Below are 18,144 nucleotides of genomic sequence, written 5' to 3'. Positions count from 1 at the left end.
TAGTGTGCAACCATATTATTTGCAGGACATAATGCAGAGGTTGGGGGGGGGGGGGGGGGGGGGGGGGCGTAAAAAAAAAAAGGTGTCCAGGAAAGAAAGAAAGACAGGAAGAAAAGCACCTATAGAGAGGGGGGGGGGGGGGGGGGGGGACCAGGAGTCAGAGGGGGAAGAAAGAGACGGGGATGAAAGGCGGAGGGAGAGAGCTCTACTAATTTTGTGGCCTGTCTGTGTCACCAGCGCCCTGGTGGGACGACAGATGTGCGGATGATGTCATGTAGAAAGGGGATAGGGCGGGAGGGGTGGAGTGACTGGGAGAGCGGGAGGACAGTCGACAGGCGGAGCCTCGATCTGAGAGAGAGCGAGGGAACAGGGAGAGAGGGAGGGTGAGAGAGAGAGAGAGAGGGAGCACTTGTGGCAATCCTCTCCCGCAGTCTCGCAATGATTCAGTTTTCACAAGACGTGACACGGCGGAGATTGAAAAGTAAGCGTGCTCCTGATTCTCGTTCGCACCGGTGTGCGCCGTGCTCAGAAAATACAACTTTTGTGTGTGTTGCCATTTTGCACTGCAGCTGCAGCAGCAGCAAAATGTGCTGAACTCGTGGTTTTCAGCTGCAGGACCTCTCACAAAGCACAGCCTCTCCAAACCGCACCAGGCCATTGGAGCTATAATTTACTTAGCGCAGTCATTGCTGAAGTTTACCCTCCCATCCCCTGACCGGCCGCAGCATAAGAACCCGATTGTTCTCGTGGTCCGCAGTGACAATGGCTGTTTGTGATCATCCGGAGAGAAAGAAAAGTGAGAAACTGAGAAAGGGGATTGAAGTGGGGACAAAGTACGGCCACACGATCCGGTCATTTGTACCATTCACAGCTAAAGATATAGTCGGGGTCGAGCTCCAGTGTGTGTGTGTGTGTGGGGGGGGGGGGGCAGTCACAGTGACCACTGAGCCCTGCTGGGATCGCCTCAAGGACACGAATTTCCCAACAGACTGCCCCTTTGTCCTGCACTTTAACCCGTCCGCACCTGAAAAAGTGATGCGAACTGTGCGCGACCAGCTTCGGCCCCGCTTGCATTTCAGCGACGCGCTTTCCCAGCCTCCTCTTAGCCCCCCACCTGCACCCTTTCAGGCCAATTGTGCTGGCATGGCCGAGGGAGAAATTGAATGAATTAGGCAAGTCGGATGTTGCCTAATGGTCGTGCTGCACAAATGCAGCCATTCCTGGCATTGTTATGTGTTCGAGTGAGACTGAGAGGGATTGTGCTCGTCGGTCCAGTGCAGGAAAGCAGCTAATAAGTGAGACAACCTGTGGGAATCGGCCCAAGCCGAAAAAAGAGGACTGAGGCAGTATTTTCCCTTTCCCTCTGTATTTTTGTTAGCTTTACTATTTCTTTTTTTTTTTGGGGGGGGGGGATCTGCTTTCAAACATAATTGATGTGTAAAGGAGGAAAACAGTCGAGTCATTGATTCATCGATTGAGTCACGGCTAAACACGTGGCAGTCGACTTAAGATGAGATAATCGTGTGAGAAATGTAGCGCCACCGTGTTCAAAATCACCACCTAGAAATCGAAAAACAACATGTTCAGGTTTAATAAAAAATACGCCCCGACACGGCTCACATACACCGACGTGAACGCAGTGCAGCCTTTTCCGGCAGATAAGACTGATAACTGCACAGGCCTGGAGTTACAGACGGCAGCTGCAGCCTACTGTCGTATCCCTCTCTCTCTCTCTCTCTCTCTCTCTCTCTCTCTCTCTCTCTCTCTCTCTCTCTCTCGCGGAGAAGTGCCTCTGACCTGAGCTTGAGGACACCCTTGGCCCTCTGGGTAATCACTGACGTGTTACCTATGGCAACCGGGGCCGCAAAAACACACTGCACGTCCGCCGGACTGCTGATAATGGAGCCGATAAGGCAGGGGGAGGAACTCGTTCGGACAGTAGCGCATGCCACGAGTGCTCACGCTGATTTTCTCAAAAGATGAAATCAGATATAAGTTACACTCGGGACGTTGACTCCTTTTCAGCGAGCTCCATGAAATGCAATTATCCCTCACTCGTCTTAATGATTTGCTTTGACAGGGGCGTTTGCTGTACAAACACGCATTGCTCAGCCAACCTGCATTAGTCAAACAAAAACTTTAATAAATGAATACCGAGTGCATGCCAACCATGAAGGAGGGGGGGTGGACGGAAATAATCTCTGAGGCAGTTTCAATGGCGCAGCTTCGCCCCAAATTATAACCTGCACCTTCTCTGTGTGGAATTCTTTGGGATACTTTTTAAGTGTCAGACACTAAAACCAGTGACATTAGTGACACAGAAACTGTATTTCCATGTGGCTCTGTCGTCTCATGGCCTGATGTGCCTCATAAAAGGGTTTCTCATCCGGTGTGTATCAGATTCCCAGAGGATGCACCTTATTTCAACGGCGCAGGTGCAGCGGCCGAAACCGAGCTGCTCGGGACTCGGTCGAACTTTTAAAAAAACACTTATCTCCATTCAGTTTGCTGGCTAAGTGACTGCAGACGGTGGAGGGGCGAGATGGAGGATGCGATCGGCTGTCCTGGTCAGAGCTGCGCGATCGATCGGGTTCTGGAGTCTTTTCATGGCGCTCGGCCGGGGCGTGGCACTGCACTGCAGCACGTCTGAGGGGACCAGGCTGGGGTGCCATCCAAGGAGAGGAAGGAGCGGCAAGAAGAGAGTTTGGCGGCGAGGGGGGGGGGGGAGAGAGAGAGAGAGAGAGAGAGAGAGAAAGAGAGAGAGAGAGACAGTAGTTGGCTCTCACCAAAGCCTCCTCCCACTTTTTTTTTTCCACACCTCCCCTCGCCGCGCCTCTCCTTCCTCTTCTCCTCTCCCCTAGGTGCTGTCGTTTGTCGGGTACTCCATGCAGAATGGTCCGAGAGCAGTGGCCTGACATAAAACTAAGAGGGGTCTCGGGGCGGAGGAGAATGCTAGCTTTGTCTCCGCTGCCATCCACACTGTCTGGAGACGTGGTAGGGAGAGAGCTCAAAGAGAGTGATCGCAAATTAGTAGTGCCAAATGGAGTGAGTGCCCTGGCCACCTCCACAAGACACAACCTCTTTCCCTCCTCTCTTTTCCTCTCCTGGTTCAAAGTGTGGAAATAAAGACTCATCTCAAAGTGGAGTCAATGGTCTTCTCCTGTCGATACCTCTTCCTTAATTGAATTGAGTGACTGAGTTTGTGTACAAATCATGTATTGAATGAAAGATTGATGAGTATCGAGTGCTCGAGTGCATTTAGGTGTAAGGTTTTGGATGATGAGTGCTCGATACCGTATCTACAGTATGTCCATCAGCGTGACTTAACCTCTTTTAATATTGCACTCAAAGTGATATTTCAATCTTTTACCGCGACATTCAGACTTTTTGTTGCGTTCTTGTTCAAGTTTGAGAGTTGCTGCTTGGATTTTGTGATGTCCACCACAGTGACTGTCCTGTTCATTGTCAAGTTTCTTCCAAAGTGAATTACTAAATGTCTGCGTAAGTTAGAGCTTCAGGATATTAATTCAGATAAATAAAAAAAAAATACAGATAAAATCACAGCAGAAGACCTAAAGCAGACTTTACAGTAGAAGAATAAAAGTTTAGATAAAATAAAACATTTGATTAATATCAATTTTACTAAAACAAAGCAAGAGAGGAATACATATATCTATCTATATATATATAGGGGACTTGATAATATTAAAAAAGTAATATCATCCAACACCCTTATAGGTACCATAATGTGTAATATTTCATATAATATGTGTGATTACATGTGGGACATTAGAGGCTTCAGTGAGAGGCTTGAAATGTCTCCTTATGGAGCAAATACATTAAGCTTAAAAAAAATGTTTTATTGTATACAGTCATGGTTATGGAACAAATCTAAGCAGTTCAAAATTTTTTGAAAATATTTGCTTTACCAGTATCAAAGTAATTATAATGTATTTATTTATTTAATTATAATTTGCACATTGGTGATAATGTTTATTTAGAATTGGATGAAATTAATTTGCTGTCTGTTAGTGAATTATAATCTAATTCTTTGATTTATAATCAAGCAGTCTTTCCAACTTAATACGTCCATACATTCAGCTTTATTTTACTATTAAACACTGTATTTGGAAATTTTAAAAAAAGGTGTGGGTGTGTGTGTGTGTGTGTGTGTGTGTGTGTGTGTTTGTGTGTGTGTGAACATCATCATCAGCATTAACTTGTGGCACATCCTAATCCCTATTATCTTTAGCCTACATACTCAGCAGTCCATATGCAGTCGAGATGTAGGAACACACACAGACACACACACACACACACACACCCACACACACCACTCCCTCTCTCTTTCTCTTTTTCTCTCGGTATCGACCTTTCTCCCTTAATTTGTAGTTTTTTGTGCTTTCACACACAGTCGATGGGTCAAGAACACAGATTTACCACCAAGCAATACTCTCGCTTCTGTTGTACAGGTTCACAGTGGGTCCGGTGCTACGACATGGTACAGAGACAAAACACACACACACACATACACTGCAAGCTGCATAAACAAGCCTGTGTTGAACCGAACAAGAGAGCATTACCTTTTACTTTGATATTCATTTCAAGTTAATTATTTGAGTTTCTGTCTCAGATTTTTATGACAAACCATAAACACAACGGGTGTTTCTAATTGCAGTTTTTTTCTATAAAACATTCCCTGCAAACAAAAATTAATTCAAAGGACAGCCAAGTTTGTAAATTAACTAATGTGATTTTCACAATAAGTAGAAAAATTAACTATTTCCTTTAATAGTCAACTTGCAGTTTTACTACTTACCAATCAATTTCCTTCCCTCTATTTCTTGGCAAAGGACTGTTAATAAAGAGTCAAGGGAGTCCATATTTCAATTGAATATTATCAGTGCCTTTAAAAAAATATTCTTTGTACTATAAAAACTGATCAACTTTATTTAACATGCACTTTGATTTCTGTCTCTGCATTTTAAATAATGACTCTGAGACTATCCATCTGAGCTAATGCGATGTGTTTTGTGAAGCATAAACATTTTTTAATAAATATATATCAATATGATCATTAGATTGTGAATCTGGTGAGAAATCCACCGAAAATGTACTTTTTTTCATATTAACATAAATTTACAAGCAAACTTAAAATGACTGTAATTCCACTGCTCTCAAGCTGTAAAAAAAATAGTGTTGAGTAAAAAGCCAAAAAGTACAAATGTGACATCAAACATTGGTGTATTGTCATCGTTTCATTAAACTAAATGAAATGAAATTAAATCGAGACTCTTATGAACCAGGATGAGAGAATAAAAGGACTTTAAATGTTGGGGGAGCGATTGTTTAATTTACCTGTGTAAAAGTGGGATTTAAACACACACACTCTCACACACACACACACACACACACACACACAGTCGATTAATCAATAAAGTGTCTACGAGGCAAATCGGGTTAATTCGACAAGTCTGGGCCTGTCTTCTGAGTCACCTGAGGCGACTGACCGGATAACCGGACCTCCGTCGACTCGACTCTCAGCCGGGCGGGCTCGAGTCAGGCGCATTAACGCGGGGCAAACAGGTGTGAGAAACGCTGCGTTCAAGTCCCACGGTGCCTCTGCGTGTGTGTCGTCGGCTAGCTTGAACACAGACGGACATTTAGCTTTGGAGCTAAAGATGTGGCTAGCATGAGAAATGAAGTGCGCAGTGCGCGTGTGACCTCTTTCGGTTTTGTTAATTCTCTTTGACCGCACGACTGCTTCGGTTTGTCCTACTTGTTAAATATGAAATACCTATATTTTAATGTTAATAAGACTCCATAGTGGCATTAAAACATGCGCATGCTCGCCGTTAAACACTGTGGGGTGGGAGGGTGTCGGGGTGAGGTCGGGAGAGGCGCAAATGATAAACACGGAGTATTATTTTCTAAAATAGGCTAATCCCAGATGGAGCCGAGGTCCGTGCACGACGTCAGAGCGGTGACTTGACGGTGCCCCTGTTGCACTTCACCGAGTCAAACAGCAACTATGACTCCTTTTTAAATGTACAATTTCGCGAGGGGCAGTTCGGGTCACCTTCCCCGACCCTCAAGTGAAGTGAAGGACACCCTGAACGCGCCTTGTTCTTCTCTCGAGGCGGACATCAGGTAAGTTCCCCGGAGCGAATAGGACCCGCGGAAGGGGCAGCGAGAGGGCGAGAGAGGGGGGGCTTAATAACGTTTCAACCGCAGTTGTAGTGTTGCAGATATCTCGCTGTGGGAACTCTCTCCCTTCTTTCCTGCGACATTTCGGAGACGTCCGAGTAGCAGCGCGACAGTGGGGCCGCGGGCCTGCTCGCCGCACGCCCCGGGCCCGGCCGGTTGTGTAACGGCGCTTTTCACCTCGGCTGAACTCGACGCATCTGGGTTGGTCGGCGGCGCAGGACGCGCAGGACGAGCAGCGCAGTCTGCCGCCGCCGCCCGTGTCCCCATTGAACCGAGCTGGGAGAGAGAGAGAGAGAGAGAGAGAGAGAGAGAGGGGGCGGGCGACGGGCGGGGGGGGGGGGGGGACGACTCCTTTATTTGTCCCGATGTAGCCGCTCTCGGAAATTGTCACCCGACATTATTCAACACGACTATGTTTTTTTTGTTGTTTGTCTGCGCGTCAGTCTGTAAACATCGTCGCTTTGTGCTACCCCCCCCCCCCCCCCCCCCCCCCCCCCCCCCCCCCCCCCCCCCCCCCCCCCCCCCCCCCCCCCCCCCCCCCCCCCCCCCCCCCCCCTCCACCCCGCGTCTCTCCGCTCTCGCCGGGACCAGACCTATCGCCGAGGAGAGGACGAGCCACCACCGTCCGGGAAATGTAAAGCCCACGGAGGTTTTGGAGTTGTTGGACAAGCCGCGGCCCATATCCCCCCACCCCCCGCCACCACCACCCCCCAGCGCCCCCCCCCCCAACCCACCCGGAGGAAGAGCCCACGCGACTTTGAACTTGACACCCAGCCGGTGCGTTGACATTCTATGTATCACTGTTACTCTTTGTCCTGTCTTAGTTTTGGATCAGAGGCGTCGGACACTTGCGCAAAGTGCGCAGGAAATGACAGACGAGGGCGCGTCGTTGTGTCTTCACTCCCCGAGACTGGGTCAGCGGGTGTCGACGCTGTTGTGACTGAAGCATCCACAGTCCTTGAGGAAGGGGGGGGTCCTGGGCGCTTACAGATTTAAGATTAGACATTAATCGTCCGTACATTTGAGAAGGAGTCCCCCCGCCGCGTGATTCCAGTGTGTTTGCGTGGGAAACGAAATGGTCGCCGGCGCTGCGAACGCGGAGCAACGCAGCTCGTCCCTCCGCACTGGCTGAGGCGCTAATCTTTTCCCCCTTTGTCCCCCGATGCGAGCACAGATGAGGCGCATGGCGTCGACAACAACAACAACAACAACAACAACACACATCACCGCCGTCCACGTGAGCCATTTGTAAGATTTGTAAGAAAAAACAAAAAAATTAAAAAAAAAAAACGTGCGTTCAATTAGGAGCGCTGCGTTCACCCCGTTCGCCGCGCGATGATCGGTGCATGTAAGACGTGAAGACATATGGTGGAGCTGGTCCGGTTCTCCCCCGGTGTGTCACTGTGGTTTTCCCCTCAGAGAATTTTTTTTTCTTCTTTTTTTTTTTTGTTGTTGATGAAATTAATTCATTGAAATCTGAGAGGAGCTGACTCAGAAGTTGCTGTGTAATTTTTTTTTTTTTTAATGGTTAAAAATACCTGCGAGGGTGTTTGCTGGCTGCTTTTCAGGTGTGCTGTGAACTTGAATATGATTTCAAAAATATATTTACCTTCCTTTAAGGAATTAAAATTAAAATGAGGATGTGTGTAGTAATATTTATTTGGCATTATACTGTATATGTGTGTGTGTGTGTGTGTGTGTATGTGTGTAATAACAGGAGCTGCACGTTCATAAGGTTGGTCATGTAGATTTTCACATTAGAGAACAATATAAATAGTGTGCTATGTGTTCACATCGAGTTCATTGTATAGTCAAAATATTATATTGTCATGCTATAGACTATGAATTGATCAAATTGCACATTTCCCTGGAAAATAATACATTTGGCCCATCAACTAAAGCAAAATGCACATGTGCACTGAAAATCCCAGAAACAGTTTTGCTTTACATCACATTATGTAAAAAAAAATAATAGTCTCTTGATTATGTGCTAGATGGAGGTCTCTCTTTTTTCTTTTTTTTTGTTTAGTTGTCTAAGATCATACCACAACTAATGTTCGTGGCTAAGCTAACGTCTACCCACAGCACATCGTAACCCTGTGCTCAGTCACAAGTTTTCAAGTGGCGCACACAAACACACACACTTATCAGTTTATCTTTAGGCGTTGTTAATCCTTTGAGATCATCTGGCATCCTGCATGTATTTCGGTGTGTGTGTGCGCGCGTGTGTGTGTGTGTGTGTGTGTGTGTGTGTGTGCGCGCGCTCTCATCTGCAGGTTGGCCGGCCGGGCAAGATTCTGTTCGTACCGGAGTGTCAGTGGAAATTGCAACTCAGCAGTGTATCCCAAAAAAAGAGATCTGTGTTGGCTGACAGAAACATGGTGTTGTGCAGTTACCACGTTGTCTCTTTTTTTCTCACACTCTTCTCCGGAGAGACAAACAACTGTCAAAAGCCGGAATTACGAACAGGGTCACGGTGACCTTCTGGCCACCGCCCTCAGTCGCAAACCTGTGATGTGCTATCGCATGTTCATAAAGCACAGTCACCGTCACAAACAGGAAAACATGCCATTGTACTTTTTGAGAAAAGTGGAACAGAGACAATGGACCTGGGTTCTTTTCTCCACTGTGAGTTAGTGGGACTGGAGAGAGAGCACGTGGTTGTAGAGTGAGAACTGGCGAGATTGTTGTGTGATTTACCCTGTAGTTCAAACCCCCCCACACACACACACACACACACTCACTCCCGCTCTCTCCCGCTCTCTCATATCTCACGCAATTGATTGAAACCCTAAACGGCGAGATCAGACCAAGAGCAATCCAGCCTTTCTATGAATAGTTGATTGGATGCGATGGTGATGATGGTGTGTTGTTTCTTTAAGGGCATTTCAGGTCAGAGTGCGGGGAGGGGAGGGTTGGCGTGCACGGCTGATACTGCAGCGTAGTGTGTTGCGCTGCCCAGTCCCGTCCTAAACTGTGTTGTAGAGGCGCACTGAGACTCCTGTCACTCCCTAATCAGGTCATCTGGCGTTTTGAGAATGTGGACACGTAGTTTTGTCCCGTGAAGAGACTTCAGAGGTGTTTCTCTTGGCCTCTTTTAGATGCACGTCGATTATTTTTATTTTTTTCGTGTTTGCCTGAGACACTTTGTTATGTTCTGATCTGCACAGATGGTGAATTAACAGTAGGAGCAGTGGGCGTCTGTCCCTGATTCTTTCTTCTTCTTTTTTTCTCTTCTTGGTATTATTAATGTGGCAAGCCATGAGTTGATAATACAGTGTGTAGCTAGTGTGTATTTTCAATTGCAGCGAGGGCAGTTGTGAGTGTGTTTACGTGTATATGTTTGTTGCTCTGGTATGCCTTTGCTGTCCCCACCAAACACTTCACATTTTAAATCTCTGCGCATCTCAGTGCAGGGCATTTAAGTGCTTGACCTAATTTCTCTGGCAGCGAAGAATCCACTGGTGAAGGCCTTCCTGTGTGTGTGTGTGTGTCCGTGTGTGCGTGTGTGTGTGCATGTCCGTGTGTGTGCGCGCGCATGTTGCTCTGGGTGTTTCCTCCTTGCCTTTCTAACAGGAAGCTGATGTGGAGTTCAACTGAGGACAGGGAAAAGGCCTTTTCTTTCCACTGTGAATCATTTGAGAGCGAGAGAAAAAAATGAAAAAAAGAAAAAAGAGAGGGGAGGGAAAATAAGAGACCAGGCCGCTGCATTGATTCAACCCTCTGCAATCTGGCCTGCTTCTCTCTCTTTTTGTCTTTCCCTCCCTCCCTCCCTCCATATACCTTATTGCCTATCTCGTCTTTTTTTCCACACCATTTTGTTTCACTTGTAGTCCTACTGATGTCGGGATAGACAGCACAGGGTTCTGGCGGGAATCGGCTAGTTTATGGAGAGTTCACGAGTCCTGTGAGAACGTTCGAGGGGGGGGGGGGGGGGACAGAGGAAAGGAGAGACGAAAAAGCAAATGAAGCAAAGCTCTGTGGGGAGCAGTGCAGGTTCTTCCAGTTTAGTTTTAACATACGCACAGGAGAAAAAAGCTGCCCGTGTTATGTACTTAGGAGAGGGGGGGGCATAAAACACCTACACAAACTGGCTTAAGTATTCCGAATCCCTTTGTGTTCCTTAAATGTGGGCATGGAAAGAGCAAAAGCTAGAAATAGCTGATAAAACCTTCAGCGTGAGAGATAAGCGGCTAAGATAATAACATTAAATATCATCTTACTGGCAGAACAACACTTTTGGCTTGAAGGTCACCAAGATTACATTTGCTCCCAGTCACATTTCATGTTGGATGACATTTGTTCCAAGAATCAAATTCGGGCCAAGGCAAATGTTCGAAAAAACTGCATGACCTAAACCCTAATCGAAGATAATCTCATCTTCGAGGTTCGATTGTACATTTTTTTTTATTTTGGGGGGGAATTAAATCAAAAAGCATGCTCTGAACTGAAACCACCTACTCAGCCTCTTTCATCTGTTTTGCTTAAACTGTTTTTGACCTGCACGTCTGCAAGATTGAAAGGTAATGAAGTGGGACATACTGTATCACTGCCACTGCAGTGTGATAGAAGCATTCATAGCTATCTCGGCTTTTGAACAGTGGAGATACCGAACTGCACTGATCGCAGAGTAATGCAGCAGCCTTTACCCCTTTCCTCTATTTGTTGTGTGCGTACAGCAGAAGGGCCGGATTACTCAGGACAACGTGTCCATTTAAAGCTTTATGCTCTGACCTTCGTAAAAGGGCAGAAAGTGAATCGGTGACTTGTTTTATTATTATACTTTCTGAAATGGACACAACCTATGGACGGTAAACGTCTGCTCCTTTTTTTTTTAAGGATGAACCGATCCTACTTTTTCTCAGCTTTGGGCATCGGGGCGCTACAGAATACCAAGAGTCCTGTGCCCATCAGCGCTGACATGCAACATGCAGAAATGTTCTCACGAAGAATGTCCTGCGCTCAGCTTGTACTGGCACACTGCGGGAGAACAACCGGCAACAGAACCAAGTACCACACGTCATAATCAATTGCAGCTTTTCGATCATTTATCACAGTGCCGGTCAAAACGAACGAGGAGCTATGACTTTCCGCCGTCTTTGATTTGTTTTTTTTGTGTGTTTTTGGGTGCAGGTCCACAGAGGACAAAAAAAAAGTGGACGCGGAACCGCAAGTTCTCAGATGCTGCAAAGCAGGTGAGTACAGTACATGATGACTGTAATGCACATAAATGTCCTCTGAGACAAATGGACAAAAACAAAGAGATTATGTCCCTTACAATTTTGTCATTTTGGCCAGACTCTTGGAGGACATGCAGGTCCAAGATGCTTTATTATATTTCTTTATGCCTCCAAAATGTTGCAAAATGCTGATTATCTATGCAATACAAATCCTATGTTACATATAATACGTTAATTTGCATTCATTTTGCATGAACATTTTATTTTGAATCTATACGGAATTTACCAGGTACTAGAAAATGAAATCTCTTAAAGCATTTCTCATAATTATATCTCCTGAGTTCAAGCAGGATGCTTCTGGGCATCGTTCGTCATCTCCTGTGAAACTGCGAAGTGCTATCCAGACAGAAATTCCGATGATTAATGCTCAAACTGTCAGTCTCTGTTTAATGTTTCAATCCAGTTGAGGGAATCTTTAATAGACCACAATTAGCTGAATCAGACTCGCGTGATGAGCCACAGTTTGTCCAGCAACACCATCAGCACTCTGACTCTCCCCGTGAAGGAGAAAGAGGCCTGACTTGAGCTTTCGAGCAGCGAAACTGTGTCGAAGATTTTGGGGGATTTGACTCTCTGGGAATAGATAAACTTGTTTCTTTATTTATGAAGTTGATCCCAACAACATGGCCTCTCTGACAGTACAGTACCTGTACCTGTCCCTGGCCAGGGTGAAATCCTGGCTGCAGGTATTTTTATCGTGTTTGTTTTTAGCAGGTGGGTGGAGTTCTCAGCTGCAGTGTAATTCCTGCAGCGCGAGGTCATTGTCAGGCTCAGAAAAGTTCGCCGAGTTCACAGTTGCGGCTCGAAACCTGATGTTCCGCTTAATCATAAGTGTATCCATGAAAAAAAACAAAACCCTCCTCCTCGCGCGACAGTCACCTACCAAACAGTAGGTCTGCAGCCTGAAGCCACGGCATTTTGTTCACGTGTTGACTGAACCGTGCTGTTTCGAATGTGAAGAATTCTCTCACGTCAGTTTGTACCGTTTCCCCATAATTCAGCATGACATAAGAATGTTTGGAAACATTAGGAGCTTCGCTAGAATACGAAATAAAGGTCTGTGGCTTTGAGGGATTAGATGCCGGATATGCTTTCCACTGATAAGAGTGGGACAGAAAAGGTTCTATAAATGTTTGTTTTGTTGTTGTAGCTGCGTCGGCCGAGACCTCTGTCATTTTCCTGTTTGTTCAGGATGGACGTTTGACATCGGGACCCTCAGTGCACTTTGGCTCTTCCTTTCTGTCCAGTGGGATAGATGAATAAGCATCAACTTATTATTTGATTATTATATCCAAAGATTTTAGGCACTCACTCTGACAAATGCCTCAATTCAGTTAAATGATTGATTTAAGCAGAATGTGTCATACTTGGCACTACACCTAATGATTTGTAGTGTAAAGTAGCATAAAGAGTTTACTTCGTGTTATTTCCCATTATATATATGCAATATTTTAGTAAACCCTCAGTGGTGTAGAAAAAGATAATAGAAGCAGTAATACAGAAGAACTTTTTATGTCTCTGCAAGAGCCTGGTCGATATGAGCCTTTCACAGACATATCAGCATTTATGTTTGCCAATATGCTCCAATATTAAAACTTTGATTCTACAGATTAAACAATGCAGAGAAGATATGTGTTTATCTGTACATTCTATGTAAAAAAAAAAAAAAAGCTTTCTTGATTTAGGTTCTATATATTTGGTTTTATTTGTGTTTTCTTTATATGTAGTAAAGTTTATGGCTAAACTGTTAAAAATGAAGCCTCACTTCTTTATAATAAGGATTTGATATATATATAATGGAAATTTTTAACTTTGGTCGGGCTCTAGTCTCTACCTGATAGTTACTAGCAAAAATTAAATATATATAAATCAGAAATGAAACATTATTGGTGTTGTTGTTTACAACCGTTGCACTCTTTGGGCTGTTCTGTGTAACAAGTTGCTCGTGCCCACAAAACGAGCTTTTACAGTCCATAAAAACTGTTTGTAAATGCTGTTAGACTTAAATCTGGGCCTGCGGTCGAAAACCGAGTGGAGTGACCCAGAGTGGCACAGAGACGTGGGAAAGGGTGCTTCATTGCTTCCTTTCTTATCTTTCTAGCATAGGACACACTGGACCATCTTATAGGAAAGGAAAGTAGATAACGCCATCCCACATTTCCGTGCCTCAGCAACATTTTCATTTACCTATTTCAATGACATCCGCAGTGGCATAAGTTAATAGTCTAGTGTAAGTACAGTCGGATTCTCTGAGCTCCGTGGTGGTCTTTTCCTAACTTCCATGCATACTGCAATTAAGGATTTTTAACAATTAATGTTCAAATTTATTTTACTTCTTTTTGTTGAAATTCTCTGATCAGATGAATCCAGACAAAAGTTATTATTTAAATCAAATTAGCCAAATTACAAAGGAAGCAATTCAGAGTCATAGTAATATATATATATTTTTTATATCTATCAAATCAAGTCCCTATAAAAAAACAAAATAAAATGTAATACTTTGCTCATCAAATCTACTGTAGTGACTTAAGTTTCCACTTTTAGTGTAGTGGATTGAGAAGATGGTTGGTTTTCTTCCCACCACATCCGTACTTTTGGAAATAACCCTTCATTTGATAGAGCTGGTGTAGTGAAGGTCCAGTGGGCAGCATCCCTCACATCAGGTGTTGTCCAGATGTGCTGCTGAGAGCCATCCTCAGGCTTCGACTCATCTTATTTGGACAGAAAGGGATGGAACAAGAAAGCCCTCAATGACTTCCAACAACCTACTGTGCTGTATACTAAAAACAAATCGTATTCGTTTAGTTTCTTTTGACACATTTACAGTCCAATGAGCTATAGACGAACCAAGCCTCTGTGCTACACGTACGATACCGTATTTCATTCAAAGGTGTTTTGTTTGGCATTTTAATGGTTATTTTCATCCCAGAGCCTCCCACAGTGCCCCCGCTGCTTTCATTTTTAGCATCACAGATGACGTTTGCATGCAGAAAGAATTTTGTTTTTGTAACCCAGTTAACCAAGTTGTGGCCTGACTCATTCAAATCTCCTATGTCTGTTTGAATTGCTCATTCTCTGATTATGGAAAACCTCGACCGGGCCTGTCGGGCTTTCTTCCATCTCTGTCGCATGTAAATACCTTACTCACATTTTAGCAGCCACACGGATGCTTCTTTATTATGGGTACATAACTCTTATTGTATGAGAATTAATCTCTCATATTGTTATTTGTTTGTTATGTAGTCACTCTATTTATGATTCCATTTATATATTTCTTTGCCACTCTCTACCCCTCCCTCCTTGCTCTCATCTCATTATTTGTTCTATACTCCATTGACACATTTTGAAAAAGTAGGATATGATACAAGCCACAGGGACACAGGGTACCCTTGCAAAAGCCTAGTTGGCTTATGCTGTGTCTGAATATCAAGCATGACTGGTGCCATGCTTCATAACAGGAACAGTTCGCGTCCACTGGTGTTCAGTTACAAACTACTACATACAAGGTCATTATGAGTTAAAGTTCAGGGCAGTGTAACTGTGTTTATGATTTATTAAGGCAGAATTACAGTAGAGGTGTGAGGTAACTTTATCTGGTATCCGTCAGTGCGTGAGTCTGTGCTCGGGAAGGAGAAGTAATGAGAGTGAGTGGCTGCTCTCCACCAGACGACCGAAATGAACTCGGCGATGTTCTTTAAAGAATCCCTGTCCCTGTGGCTCTCTCAGACTGGAGGCTGCCCTGCCTCCACAGAGTGCTCGGCCACTGCTGTATTGTGGCCCTGGGCCTCATTTGAATGGGCCTTTAGTATTTTGTGTGAACAAGTCAGCGCCATTTGCATTTGTTCCAGTCACAAAGGTTTAACAGGTCAATAGGGACTCCCTGGCAGAAAACTAACACCCTAGGGTACCTTTCCCCCTCCCTCCCTCCCTCACGTCTCCTCCATCGCTGTGGTTGTCAGGCTCCCAGCTGGCTCGTCCTGGTTGTATATAACTCATGCATGTGGCATGTACAGTATCCGTGTGTGTGTGTGTGTGTGTGTGTGTGTGTGTGTGTGTGTGTGTGTGTGTGTGTGTGTTTCACGGGAGCTTGTTGCACCTCACCAGCTTCAAGAACAAGTGTGATGGCAGCTTACATTACCATTGTGCCGTTAAAAAAAAAATTGCTAAAAAGTAACTGTTAGTTTGCAGGACTTTTAGTTTGTCACTCCTCTTCTCTGGGAACTTGACGCATTGTATTCTCATGTTTGACTTTTTTTTGCATTCTTCGTCTCTTTAAAACGGAGGCTAACATGCTGTTTGTCATTTCAGTTCATCTTAAAAGCAGACACTAATTCTGTTTCTAATACGTTATTAGCTATAAGAAGCATCACTGGGTCACATTCAAATATTTTCACGTTTTAAGTAAAATACCACCATGCTAATTTGAGCAGAAGCGCTTTTAGCGAAACCATTGGTCCTAACATTGAAACAAATGTTGTTTTTGTGCCAGTCAGCCTATTTTAGAAGAATATTTAGAGAGAACAGAGTATCATCTCATTAAAGATTCATTGTCATTTTTGGAAGGATCGCAGAATTGACTTTTCATGCTTCTATTTTCTTCTGAGTGTAGCCTCTGTCGCTCAGATGGGCTCGCTCGGGGCTTTACAAAAACCGAAACCCCAAAAAAGCACAGTTTAACAAGTATTTCTGTCGACGATATGCTTATACATAATGATATTTTTTGAAAAGTTAACTGTGTGAAAGCACGTGGGCTATGCACTTGATGTAGTAGAATAATGCTGGTCCTCTGCAGAATTTCCATCCACTTAATGTGGGCTTCAAGTGCAGCCATGGCTGTGTGGTCTCCTCGTGCTCACAGAGATTGTCCTGCATTAAAAAGGTCAAAGGCTGCCTCCTCACGACAGCCAGGTGTGCTGCTGAAGGGTCCTCAGGTAGCGTATGGAACCCCCCACCCCCTCGCTCACTCTCGGTAAGAGGATCCACCCGAGTGGCTCGCGAATTGAATATACTGTAGAGATTTAAAGCGTTGTTGCTTATTGTTTATGTCTGTTTATTCACGAGGAACACGACAGTATCATAACATGCCTCTTTTATCACTTTTGATAACAATGAGGTTTTATTCAAAGTGTAATGGCCTTCAACAAACAGTGTGACACACAATTGCGATTTACCACAGTGACATTCACATTGTGAATAACATGTGGTGCATAATGAAACTTATTGTCTGCGTTCAAGGTCAAGTCATATTTTGAATATAGTCATAGGAGCATGCATTTTCTTTTGCAGCACATCATGTGCCACTTTGTATCAGTGGCAGAGTCACAGTTTATGTTTTTGTCAACGACGAAAGAGACTTGTTTGAACATGTAAAGCTAAAGAATAGAATAGTATTAGTTTTCAGTATGTATCACGATGTGCAGTTCGTGCCTGACCACGGGTAGGAGGAGCAAACTGTATGAACGTCCGCACAGCAAGTGTATTAAAAGAAAAAAGAAGAAAAAACGCCATACGAGGGCAAACAAGACATTTATGTAGAGAAAAAACATCTTTCAATCTCAGGAGACTGAAAAGCTTGTGAAGGTCTATACTTCGTTTGTTGAAGGGGTTTTCAGGCATCTGCTAGTTTAATCACTGTGTACACTCACATGTACAATATAAGGACCATGCCTTAGTGACTTGGCGCACCTAGCATAAATATAGCCGAATAGACAGACACAGTGTGTATAGTAGGCTGCAGAACTATGTACACATCGTGCACAGCTGTACACATGATTAAAAACTCAGGCTGTTTGTATTTACATCAGTATTTTACAGGCGTATCTTACGGACAACAAAGGACGGACGAATCAAATATTTTGTGGCAGACCTGAGTGGGAGCCTGAGTCCCGCCTGGCCACAGCACCGGGCTCTGTTGTACTGTAGTTTGTTGCAGTTGATTGTGTGGAGCTGTGCGACCCACTGTCTGGACTTCGGCTCCCATTATCTTTCAAACCTCGCTGCGCCTGGTTCTCGAGCAGGGCAAATCAAAGTGTGAGCCCAGCGTCAGGTGCTACAAGCTGCTAGCCAGGCCTGTAGCCAGGCCCAGAGAACCAGACCTGGCAGCTCCGAGGCTGCGACGTGTGAAACGCTGCACACAAAGGAGCTCGCTCCATCTGTATGCACCCTACATAGGCAGGCTTTTGTTGCAGCCGACAGGCACATGACTGCTAGCATCTTAACCCCTGAGGGCCAGCGTCTCCTTTCCCCTCTTGCTAGACTGCACACTGCAGCAAACCGCACAGTGCGCTAATACTCTGAGGAAAAAGAGCCGGTGGTTTAAAGTGATTTATGTGTTTGGCATTTCAAACCATAAAAAACTCCCCAGAAAATATATTTTAAAAAGAAAAGTATAAGGAAAAGTTTTAGGCTTCTTTTTTTAAATTCTCTGACAAAGCAAAATGAATGCCATACATTGTTTGACCATTTAGATCAGGGTTTCATTTTTGGACAATGATTTGGGGTAAATATCAAGGTCAGTTCTGAATAGGAAAAGAGCAGGGAACAAAACACATTAAAAAAAAAAGGTTCAGTGTTGTCACACGAAATATATGTAAAAATATGCAGACGAACCTTTCCGCGCTGCTGTGTTGATTTTACAAAACAATAATTATGCCGGTCAGATTTAAGACGGTTTCAGGTTTAATTGCATTTCTCTAAA

The 18,144-nt window shown here is 44.5% G+C and overlaps 1 protein-coding gene across 4 annotated transcripts in view; it reads left to right on the top strand.

Annotated features, from left to right (window-relative positions):
• The first annotated feature begins 4,221 nt into the window (after nt 1-4,221).
• The window catches only part of LOC118288542 (vegetative cell wall protein gp1-like), a 31,601-nt gene continuing 17,678 nt past the window's right edge, over nt 4,222-18,144 (top strand). Inside the window, exons 1-3 of one of the 4 annotated variants that reach the window (XR_004785884.2) lie at nt 4,222-5,768; nt 5,940-6,150; nt 11,341-11,402. Coding sequence is in view for 1 of the 4 variants with exons in the window: in XM_035614770.2 (XP_035470663.2) it covers nt 6,047-6,150; nt 6,799-6,984; nt 11,341-11,402 (352 nt within the window). In the remaining 3 variants the exon portion in view is untranslated. Of the gene's footprint in view, nt 5,769-5,885; nt 6,151-6,798; nt 6,985-10,275; nt 11,218-11,340; nt 11,403-18,144 lie in introns of those variants that run through there. The other 3 variants (XM_035614770.2, XR_007031762.1, XR_007031761.1) reach the window with 3 other exon arrangements.

This window comes from Scophthalmus maximus, chromosome 12, assembly GCF_022379125.1.
Source record: "Scophthalmus maximus strain ysfricsl-2021 chromosome 12, ASM2237912v1, whole genome shotgun sequence".
NCBI classification, from domain to species: domain Eukaryota; kingdom Metazoa; phylum Chordata; class Actinopteri; order Pleuronectiformes; family Scophthalmidae; genus Scophthalmus; species Scophthalmus maximus.
This window is presented reverse-complemented; position numbering and strand designations above follow the sequence as displayed.